The sequence below is a fragment of the Dendrobates tinctorius genome, unplaced genomic scaffold (genome assembly GCF_039654945.1).
Source record: "Dendrobates tinctorius isolate UK_male_01 unplaced genomic scaffold, ASM3965494v1 ptg000265l, whole genome shotgun sequence".
Lineage (NCBI taxonomy): Eukaryota > Metazoa > Chordata > Amphibia > Anura > Dendrobatidae > Dendrobates > Dendrobates tinctorius.
In genome coordinates, this window is record NW_027361932.1 from 15192773 (window position 1) to 15204909 (window position 12137).

Genomic DNA, 12137 nt, shown 5'->3' on the forward strand with positions numbered 1-12137 from the left:
ACTTTTATTCCCCATTGACTTACATTGGGTTTCGTGTTTCGGGACGACCCCGACTTTTCCCTATAATCGGACGATCTTGCTCGACCCGACTTTTAGAAAAGTCGGGTTTCACGAAACGAAACGCGACCCTAAAAAGCCAAAAGTCGCTCAACTCTAGTAAATATATGTATATACTGTGTATATATAACTATATAGCTAGCTATGTATCTATACATAGAACATATGTCTATATAAATAAATATACATATAATACATATATACTGTATATTGTGTATGTGTGTTTCAGTATACAGTATATATACTGCAATTATAGAATTTTATATATACAGGGTTACTGATGCTTTTCTACATAATATATATTATATAGCTAATTACAATTTTATTCTCAGCATTTGTGACCTGCTAGGTATAGCGTTTAGAAAAAATGCCAACTTCATAGTGATACAAATAATTGCTTTATTAATTTGAAAGTGATATAACAGATATAGCAAGCACAAGTTACATCTTGTTGACAGCTTTCATTAAGTGAAAGACTGAAGAAGCAGTGAGTACAATACTACAAGAAGTACAGGGCATAAATTAGTTATTCAGTCAACTTAGACTAAAAGTTAGGAACATTTTTTTTTACTACGGTTCATCATTATATCAAAGAAGATAATTGGTGGACAGGTCATAGACTATGACCAAATTAATAAATGCTTAAAAATCATTATCTTATATTCTAACAATATCAATGAAGTATTATCAGAGCAGGGTATATACTAATGGCATTCAGATCTCTTAAAGGTCTGGATGATCTCTTTGTTCTGATGAATGACTTTACAGCCGTACTCCTCATGTTTGTTGTACTCGGAGGTGGACAGGCTAAATAAGCTGCTCTTCATGTACAGGTTATCGGCCTGTTTGCTTTCCGTTGAGGTCTGTACTCCGCTTGTCCACTTTGTCCCATCCACTGTCCATTCCACAGACAGAGTCCTGGGGGTATATGCTCTGATGGCGCAGACCATGGTGGCCTTATCGTTCTTCAACTCTTCCTCAGAGGGACCATAGATAAATACACTGGGCGTCTTCACTTCACCGGCTGTTGGATATATATAAAAGACATAGTCACAACTACAACACAAACCTTACCTGTTGCCTTTTTGAAGATTTCTACAACATTTAGATCTAGATTTATTAAGTCTTGTAATTTATATACCAGTTTGAAAAAAGACTGTTGAAGTAAATAATGCCAAATTTATTAGTAGATTTCGTAGATATCGAACTGTCCTAATAGCAGAAAATAAAATCTATGCCTGCTAAGAGCATTTGTAGGTTTGTGCCACAATGTTCAGTATTTTCAAGCTCTAGAAAAAACCCTGTCCACTTTTACTCATGTCTTTTCAAACCTCACAAGTGTTGGGAAAAAGTGCAATTTTTTATAGATAAATGATATTTAAATTCTTGCCAACTTTTATGGGCTAAGTGTATGTCAAAACCAAGGCTTTTGTCTATTCCTGTCATTAGCTCTTTAAATATGTCTAATAATTAATTAAAATTGAATCATTAAACACAGTCTGACTTTCTATACTGTGACAGTGTAAGCGTGCCATTTATGAGAGGACACCTGTAACAGACATCTGTGACACAACCTATTGGTCTGAGACTTCCAGCTTCTCATCAATACAGTTTGTGCTATTTAAGTAATTCATAGCGGGAAAAAACATTGTTGTGATTGAGCAAATATCGATTAACTAAGATAATAATAATCACCATTAGAGCATAGGAAAGGGAAGACAACTATGGAATTCGATAAACTCAAAGGGTCCATTTACTCTTCAAGATTATCTGATAATCTTGCAGTCTAAACTGGAAGAATGCACAAAAGATCATCATTATTGGCAGTGGAACTGTCCTGATTGAGAACAATGACATCCTATGGACACTGAATGACTTGTTACAGATCGTGTAAAAGGCATCTGAAGTGGGTTTGACCTGTCAAAATAGGCTACTAAATGTCCACTGTAGAGCAAATAAACAGCTGATCAATGGTGGTTTAGTACCCCAGGTCGGATTGTGTAACCTTATTTTCACCTCTGGTGGCCAAAGGGCTTTAAGAAGAGATAAAAAACTTAAGATTTATCATATAAAACATAAGATTTATACAATAATATATTAGATACATATGAAAGAAAATTATGTGAAATCTCTTCTTGTATGTGTATTGATTTAACCTACTATACCTCAGTTATTCACTTTCTTCTAAAATTGCAGTGTAACTTTTGTACTTTGTACCAAGTCATCAAAAAAACCAATGTTGCTCAGCAGAGATATTTTTTTTAAAAAACTATTGACCATACACTGAGATATATAAAATCCTGAGAAACTTAACATATGAGCAATTGAACATAAAAGTCAAAGAAAATATGTAGATAAAAATGATAAAGATGAGATATCATCTGGAATGAGTAGATATGGGACTTACATAGAACGATAAGTTGGCTTCCTTCTCCGAATATCCACCACAATGTTTTATAGCTGTACAAAAACTATAATACTATTGTGGCTAAATCTATAACTAATATATTGCTTTTAGATTTTTAACAAACTATTACAACTCAGCAGACATTATTTAGAAACAAAAAAAAACTGTAGATGATATGTTATTCAATATATTTAATATTGTGGTGAACTTAAAATGAAAAGAATAAATACATAAAATGTGGGTAAAATACATATAAAAAAAATCAAAGCAAAATATGTGAATCAAAATGATATACGGTAGATGAGATAAGTCATCTTTGAGTGAGTGAGTAGATATGGGACTTACTTGGAACAATAAGTTGGCTTCCATCTCCAAATATAAACCACAATGTTTTAGAGCTGTGCAAAAACTACAGTTCTGTTGTGGCCAGATCCATCATATATACCTGACTTTTTAAACTCAGAATAGTTGCACACATTTAGTTAGGAACAATATTAATACATAGCACAGAATGTATTCGTACATGCGGTTTTTATCAAACTACAGTTATGGATATAAAAAATTGATATATTAATATTTCCTTTATACCATCCTTTTGTGGGAACTTCTGGCTTTGGCGTAAAAAATCCGGATCAACAAATGTTAGAAAAACTGGATGTGTGAATCCAACCTCCACTCACTTCAATACTTTGTAGGTTAAAAGTCTCCAAACCCATTACCACAGGCAGCGAATTAAACTTCCACAATCGTATACAGCTAAGTGTCACCCAACTAAGATATATTAATTCAAAAAGTCCACAAAAACATATTTTGTCCTAAATCGATTTCCTTAATATTTAGTTTGTCTATTATCACAAGTAAGATAAGGTTGAAATATGATAAGATTTATTTGGTAAATGATGGTACTTACTGAGGACAATGAGTTGTGTTCCCTCTCCAAATAGAACCCACAGTGCTTAACAGCAATACAATAACCTTCCAACATGGTGTACATGCTGTAGAAAACTTTGGGTGAGTGAAGAACAGCCGACTTATGTGGCTTAGTGATATAAAATGTGAATATCCAGTATAACTGAGTTGTTAGAAAATCCATTTTTAATTCCATGTCAGTGAATTCCATGTTATTAGATGGGGATCCGTCGTTTAGGACTTTAATTAGCCAAAGTGGACAACAGCTACAGAGAAAGTCTTCTACGCTGAACAACCAGGATTATTCATGCAGCTTATTGACTTCAATGTGAACACTGTCATATCCCTATGGATTCATAATGTTCTCTGGTAACTACAATATAAGATATAATTAGTGGTAGTGGGTGTTCATTTAATAAACATTGTATAATTCAGGTTCACATCTCCTATCTCAGGCATTTGCTCCAAAAGTTATGTTATATACAGTGGTCTATGTACATAAGGCCCAATTAGATGGAAGAAGATCAGGGAACAGACATGTTCCTGGCTATTAGTCTGCTTAAACAGGAGGGCAAACACCCACATGAATGAGAAAATGTTTATTTGTCTGGTGGGGTAATTTTTAAGTAAACGTAGAAATCATTGTTATCGGCAGCACATTGTCCCATGTCATCAGGAGATGTGCTGCCAACAACGATATTCCATCAGCACAGAGCAACTGTATTAATGATCATTCTGTGCTCACAGAATTGAGGTCAGTCTGTCTTATCACGCCATTAAACAGCTACCAATTGGCTTACATGTAGCTGCTCAGAGGCCGCTTAATGGACGCGACTGTTCCTTGTACACCTTGTAAACCAGGCCTAATAATCGCTTTGATTAGCAGAAAAGCACAAAATAGTCATTAACTCTAAAATGACAAATGCCTCACCAACTCATTCTGACCGCCATCAAACCTTTTGATAGTTCACATTAGGAATGACTTTTGCTGATATCAGATGCCCTTTAAAATATAATATACTGCTCAAAAAATTAAAGGGAACACATCCTAGTACATTGTGTTGCTTAAGTGTTCCCTTTATTTTTTTGAACAGTATATATTTACTGTGTGTATTGTGTATATATTTTTATATATATCTATAGATGTATATGCCTCTCTTTATATATATGCAATCTATAAATATATATATACTATATATATAAATATACTGTACATATACAGTACCTTTAAAAGAAATATATATGTATATTTGCCTCTATGTAAATATATACAGTATGTATATACTTTATACACACACAGACACATATGTATATATGTGTATCTATATGGAGAGTATTTATATATATATTTATATATATACCTACATATATATATATATATATCTCCCGTTTTAGATGTTATATAATTCACTGGCATTAGGTTTATGTAGATTGGAATGTGGTAATGGTAGTGTTTTCTTCTTTCAACCCTTTATCTTAGTTACAAATAGCAAACACAATTTGGTGATTAGATTTTATTTGAGAATACAGCAGAATAGCATGACATATGAAAGTCAACATGTGACTAAAGAAGAGAGTAAGAAAGATAAAAATGTAACAAACTTTAAGAAGAGTGAGCGTTATTAACACTGACCTCTCCAAGGTCTGGACGATCTCTTTGCCCTGATGAGTGACTTTACAGCCGTACTCCTCATGTTTGTTGTACTCGGAGGTGGACAGGCTAAAGAAGCTTCATGTACAGGTTATCGGCCTGTTTGCTTTCCGTTGAGGTCTGTACTCCGCTTGTCCACTTTGTCCCATCCACTGTCCATTCCACAGACAGAGTCCTGGGGGTATATGCACTGATGGCGCAGACCATGGTGGCCTTATCTGCCTTCAACTCCTCTTCAGAGGGACCATAGATAAATACACTGGGCGCCTTCACTTCACCGGCTGTTGAAAAAAAGAGTCTGAGTTAGTGAAGAGAAGATATTATTCTAAACTCACAGTGATTTGTCTGCTCACCAATGGTTTTATGAAGTACAGCAGGTTTAGAAGCTGACTTTATTAATAACAGTACAATATACAGTCAGTTAGTAATAATACTATTATTAACTCAGTAAAATGTCTGATCAGTTCTCCTTTATTATACTATAAACATTACAGGTCAAATCTCAGCTAGATCCTGTTGTGACACTTATGTATATTTATCTTATAATGACTGTAGCACATTTCACTGGCCTGTATAGTAAATGTAGAATTTTATATATATATATATATATATATATATATATATATACAGGTTTACTGGATTACCGATGTTGTTTTTCTAGCTAAAATATACTATATGTTTCATTACAATTTTATTCTCAGCATTTTAGAAAGTGAAACTTTTAGAATAGTTCTCTGTACAATAATAATGGATGACCAAGGAGTCACTAAAATCTATTTGTTTTCTGAGGATAAATGGGGATATATTGCAGATCTTAAAATTACTATTCACTGGATAGAATTCTTTCACATATCATTATGTTTTAGATCAACTTTCCACCAAAATATTGGTAAATTGCTAGCAAAGTTGTAGTGCTCATCACATTGTGTAATTGAGTTGTGTGATTTGTTTTGTCATTGTGTAATTGAATTGTAAGGTAAAAGTGCATAACGTATAGTATTGGCACAAAATCATACAAACTGTGCAGCAAAGTTATTATTTTTTTTAACCAATGGATGAGTTTTTCTACTTTGCCATGATCAATAATATATATGTATTGTATGTATTTATGTATGTGGATATATTTGATAAAACACCGTAATGGCAGAAAGTGAAGGGATATGACATCTACAACTAAATATTGAATATAAAGAAACATAGTTAAAATTATATTTTTAACATAGCAAAATCAACATATAACTATTTTTTCCTGATACAGAAAGAAAGTAAAGAACAAAGGCAAGTATTGGGAATGAGCGATTATGGTACTTACTGAGAACATTCAGTTGGGTTCCTTCTCCAAAAATCCATCACTGTGTTATAGACCTGTACAAATACTGTAATGTATTGTCACATAGACAATGTCTGATAGGGGTGAAGTCAAGATGAAATTTGATGGTATTGAATGGTGGATACTATAAGATGATTGCTACTTATATTGTAGATGAACAATACTCTATAACATGTGAGGTTCAACTTTGACATAAGTGATTGCTTACATGTAAAGCTATATAACTCTAGCCAATTCTATGCAATCAGACCAACATTATTGTAAATTGATGACTGAAAATGATTGGAATTTGTCTCATCTGCCAAAGAACCTATTGGTCTAAAAATATATCTGACAGTAGCCATGGCTATAATGTGAAAATTGCATCCAAAATATATGAAAAATACCAATTCATTAGACTAGGACTAATTTATTTGAATGGAATTGAATTCTACATGAATCTCCCAAAACAATCCATGTTCTCCCGAATATGTATTTTTTTGCAATTCACTCTATAAATTCAGCAAATTGGCATGCAACTGTGGTAGCCATTTTGTTGAACTCTAGACGGCCATCAAGAAGTTAACAAAAACCTGAAACAAAATACTCACCTCATCACTCTCCTGTACTGGCACCTTTGTTGCCTCTGGTGCACTCAGTCCATTCTCCTCGTCCTCACGGCCCTCTTTCTTTCACCGTTGCACGTTGGGGTAATTACTATAGAACAGGACTTCTGGCCATGACCTCAGAGGCCTTGATGAGGCTGAAAGTCCTGATCTAGAGAGAAGACACCAATGCGAGTATGGTGAAAAAAATTGGACTGGATGAGTGGAAAGCAGGCACCTGAGGCAGGGATGCCGAGACACGTGAATGGTGAGATAAATATTAGTGTTTTTTGTTTTCTTTTTTTAACAACTTATGTTTATTATGCTCCAGGGCCTATAAAGGCCCCAGAGCAGAAGAGGCAACATTCAATTCAAGTAGAATACCTTAGCTGCAAATCAAATTTCAATCTAAAATCTGGGCAATTTTGCAAAGTGAAACCTTGCCACATCTGGTTATCTCTAAAACCATGTGTTATGTTTAATGCTGGTATTTTTTGAGGCAACTGTTTCCTCCATTCCCTCTATAGATATGTATAAGAATTGGGCCCGATAATAATTTTCACACACAGGAAAGTTTATCTCATACTCACCTGCTGCCACCTTCATTGTTTTCCACCGTCACTACCGTCGGTCTCCGGCGAAAAGTGACATGTCAGTGTTTCATGGAGTGGTGCGGAGGTCACTTTTCAATAAAAGTTTATTAGAGCCTCATCCTGACCTTGTTCTGGCTTTCATAAACTTGTATTAAAAGCTTGTGATGTAACTTCTGACTTCCAGACAGTCAGAAGCTGTGCACACAAGATGGCTTTGTGGGACCAAAGCAGAACAAATAACAATGAAGATGTTGGAGGGAGATTATATAACCTGGGGCAGGTGGCTTACATATAAAGTGCCACTCCAGTGCTGAAAAAAAATGCTGAAGTGGTGCTTTAAGTTCAATTTTTATTATATATTTTACTCATCTATTTAGCGTCATTATTTTACACAGCACTTTATAGACATCATCAATGTCCCCAATGGGGCTCACACTATAAATTCCCTATCTGTAGGTCTTTGGAGTGTGGGATGAAACCAGGATACCTGGAGGAAACCCACGTAAACATGGGAAGAAATATGTAAAATCTTTGCAGATGTTTTCCTTGGTGGGATTTTAACCTAGGATCCCAGTGCTGCAAGGCCGCCATGCTGCCATTTATATAATAAATGTATTTAATATAAAGTTGTATTTGCTGCAATTATGTGTTTAACCATCATTACTATATCTTGGCTTATCAATGGATCTGAACTCATGCGAGAAATTGACTGATCTCGTTCTTAATAGAAAACAGTTTTTTTTTTTCTTATAAACATATTTATCTATTAGCAATGAGAAAAATTATTCAATCTTGGAAATAGTTTTGATCAATTGTCTATTTATTAAAAAATAGTAAAGGCAGCACACCATAGTCCAATTTGCAATGGTTTATTGAGTCATTGTGGCAAGGAGACGTTCCATTCCAAGTGTGGAACTTTTTCAAGCCTTGAAAATTGGACTATGGAGTGCTGCTTTTTTTTTGGATACTTTGATGTCTGGTTTTGCCTGAGAGTTTTTTTGCACCCAATTTAGCATTTTAAATATTTCTACATTTACAGTATATATCATAGAGACCAGAGATCCAGTTTGGTGCATGTGATGCATAAGTGTATAACTGAATGATATATTGGAATAAAGAGACATCAGCTTTAATATCATGTATCTTTTGTCTATGCCTAGATTTATGAGAGTATGATTATTTTTTGGTAAATTAGTGCTCTATATTTATGCCCCTTTATTTCGATTTGCAGATAAGAAAGACCATTTGATAAAGATACAATAGTTTTATTTGATAATACAGCAGAATAGCATGACACATAAGAAAGACAGCATGTGACAAATATATTGTGATTAGTTTTCTTTTGTTTGACACTTTCTATTAAAGAAGAGTAAGAAAGAAGAAAATATAACACAGTTTAAGAACAATGAAGGTTAACATTTTGACCTCTCCATTTTCTGGATGATCTCTTTGCCCTGATGAATGACTTTACAGCCGTACTCCTCATGTTTGTTGTACTCGGAGGCGGGCAGGCTAAAGAAGCTGCTCTTCATGTACAGGTTATCGTCCTGTTTGCTTTCCATTGAGGTCTGTACTCCGTTTGTCCACTTTGTCCCATCCACTGTCCATTCCACAGACAGAGTCCTGGGGGTATATGCACTGATGGCGCAGACCATGGTGGCCTTATCATTCTTCAACTCTTCCTCAGAGGGACCATAGATAAATACACTGGGCGCCTTCACTTCACCGGCTGTTGGACAAAGAGTCTGCGTTAGTAGACTTTACTTTTTAGAAATAAGAACTACAATGCTTTATTAATTTTCTTCTCACTTGATGTTTATATGAATATTAAAACGTTGAAGCAAAATGGCTAATTTATGATATAGTAAAACATAAATTGTATAAAATGTATTGTCGTAAAACTCACTCCACAGCAACTGAAGAGATCAAGGCTGAGAGCAGAAGTGCTACGTATATTACTGAAGAATATTATCAGAAACTCCCAGTAACTTGTATTCTCACCAATATGTTTAGGACGTACTGTAGGTATTCAGAGACTAGTGAATAGTGATTTGTATGGAAAGCTGATTAAATGCTAACAGTACAGAATATGCAACTAGTTCTAAATAGTACTAATATATTATAAACATATCTGATGAGTTTTACTTTTTTATGTTAAAAAGATTGCAGGTCGAATCTAAGATTTGTACTTTTTGTGATAAATATATTTACATGATGATGACAGCAGAACATTTCTATGGTCTATTGTCTAGCTGTTATTAGATGCTATTGCCTCTCTGGATATAAAGGTGCTATATATTTTATCAGATTTTTATTCTCAGCATTTACAACACATGTACACTAATAATGCTTGACCTGTATTCACTGAAATCTGTCCATCATATGAGAATATAGGAGACTTCTGCCACAAATATTAATCTTAACTGTTAACATGAGAGAATTGTTTTACATAAAATGTAATTACCTTTCAATTTATCTGCAGAGCAAAATGTTAGTATATAACGAAGTAATAGTGCTCATCTTATGGTGAAAATCAGTAGGAAGACAACATCACACAATTATATTATTATATAATATAAAATAACCTATATATGTGTATATATTATTATTAATATAATATAAAATAATATATTATACATTATTATATATACTGCTCTAAGAAATAAAGGGAACACAAACAGCCTGTTGCAAATTGAAGTGTTCCCTTTATTTTTTGAGCAGTATATATATTATATAAAATACCGTATATATTATTATATATTATTATAATAACAACATGAAATCTTAAACGTAAAGTAGAGCGATTTTACCCTTTTTAAGCTAATGGTGAGAACTAGTTCTACTTTGTCAAAATAAAAGATCAATGCTAGATGTATATTTTTGATAAACAGTGATAGATAGTAGAACTGATAGTACAAGATCATCTACTAAATACTTATTACAAAAGGAATGTTAAAAATTAAGAAGATATTTTTATTATATAAAATATTAACATTTAACTATTTTTCTAAAGAAGAAGGTAAAGGACAATGACAAATATTGGGAGTAATTATAGTACTTACTGAGAACATTAAGTTGGGTTCCTTCTCCAAAAATCCATCACTGTGTTACAGACCTGTACAAAAACTGTAACGTATTGTCACATAGAGGATGGCTGACAGGGGTGAAGTCAAGATGAAATTTGATGGTATTGAATGGTGTATGGTGAGATGATTGCTACTTATATTATAGACAAATAATGCTCTATTCCATGTGTGGTTCAACTGTGACATAAGTGATCTCTGACATGTAAAGATTGGTGATGAGAGAGTATATTCGTTACTCGAGATTTCCCGAGCATGCTCGGGTGATCTCCGAGTATTTGGATGTGCTCGGAGATTTAGTTTCTGTCGCCATAGCTGCATGATTTTCGGCTGCTAGACAGTCTGAATACATGTGAGGAATGCCTGTTTGTTAGGAAATCCCCACATGTATTCAGGCTGCCTAGCAGCTGCAAATCATGCAGCTATGTCGACAGAAACTAAATCTCCGAGCACATCCGAATACTCGGAGGACACCCGAGCATGCTCAGGAAAACCTGAGTAACGAGTATACTCGCTCATCACTAATCAGAACGTTTTAGGTTTAGGAAGATTATAAAAGGTAAATGAGAAATACTATAAATCTATCTAAAAAAATTATGTGTAAAGGCCCACTCAGAGTACTTTCGTCCTCCGTGTGATTATATACTGTGTTTTCCCTCATCTACCATGTGCCATTTTTAAAGATGGCATTTGTTGTGGGAGATGGGCAGGCTCTTATTGATACACACCTCATACTAGATTAATAATTGGTATGATAATTTCAATCCACAAAAAATTTAGATAGAAAATTTAGATCAGGAATTTACAAGTTATTTGCTGAAAATACTGAAGCCTTGTTACTTGTCATATAGAGAGATGTGATATTGTAGGTGATGTAATAATGATCATGCATTTCTTTATTTAGTAAGGTGTAACGTAGGATTGTGTAAAATATTGCAGCCCTAGAAAAGGTTAGGTTATTTTTAGATTCCATATAAGACTGTATATTGCCACAATTTTGTGTTTAGCCACAATTACCATTTCTGGGCTTATCTATGGAGCTGAACTCTTGTGAAAAACTGACTAATATTATAGGATCGAGAGAAAACTACATTGTGTGTTTTTAATAAAGCAAAATAAGAATGATACATAATGTACAGTATGTACTTGATTTATTGCTTGGTTATTGTATTTATTTCCTGTATGTCTATTAGAGTTAAGAAAAACAACTTGCAGAACTCTGATCCAGTGGTCACATTGGTCCTCTGTGGCAGTCAGGCCAGAGCTCTGCCAACTTCTTCAGGATGCTGTCAGGTACCAGGAAGCTCCCGTTGTTCTGGTCCAGATGCTAGGAATTACTGATGTGGCTGCTGGACGAGTTTTAATCAAGTGTAAAATGAAAAATCTATCTATTAGGAAATATTTATACTTTTACAGTAGATACTGTATATATACATATATATAAATATATATATACACTGGCGGGCACAGACAGTAGAGAGACCATATGCAAAACTAGTAAATGGGTCCTTTGCAGCCAAATA

The 12137-nt window shown here is 34.1% G+C and overlaps 1 protein-coding gene and 1 gene segment (V, D, J or C); both read right to left on the reverse strand.

Annotated features, from left to right (window-relative positions):
• Nucleotides 1–436: 436 nt before the first annotated feature.
• The window catches only part of LOC141069520 (immunoglobulin lambda-1 light chain-like), a 1030357-nt gene continuing 1018656 nt past the window's right edge, over nucleotides 437–12137 (reverse strand). For 2 of the 8 annotated variants that reach the window (XM_073559153.1, XM_073559154.1), the window contains exons 3-4: nucleotides 2465–2500; nucleotides 437–1081 (exon numbers count right to left, since the gene is read on the reverse strand). In XM_073559153.1, coding sequence (XP_073415254.1) covers nucleotides 762–1081; nucleotides 2465–2500 — 356 coding nt within the window. In that variant the 3' untranslated portion in view covers nucleotides 437–761. Of the gene's footprint in view, nucleotides 1082–2464; nucleotides 2503–2809; nucleotides 2846–3374; nucleotides 3408–12137 lie in introns of all 8 variants that reach the window. The other 6 variants (XM_073559155.1, XM_073559157.1, XM_073559158.1 and 3 more) reach the window with 4 other exon arrangements.
• LOC141069521 (immunoglobulin lambda variable 5-39-like) overlaps nucleotides 8776–12137 on the reverse strand; it is a 173324-nt gene continuing 169962 nt past the window's right edge. The window contains 2 exon segments of the V gene segment in view: nucleotides 8776–9260; nucleotides 10594–10630. Of these exon segments, the coding sequence occupies nucleotides 8944–9260; nucleotides 10594–10630 (354 nt within the window).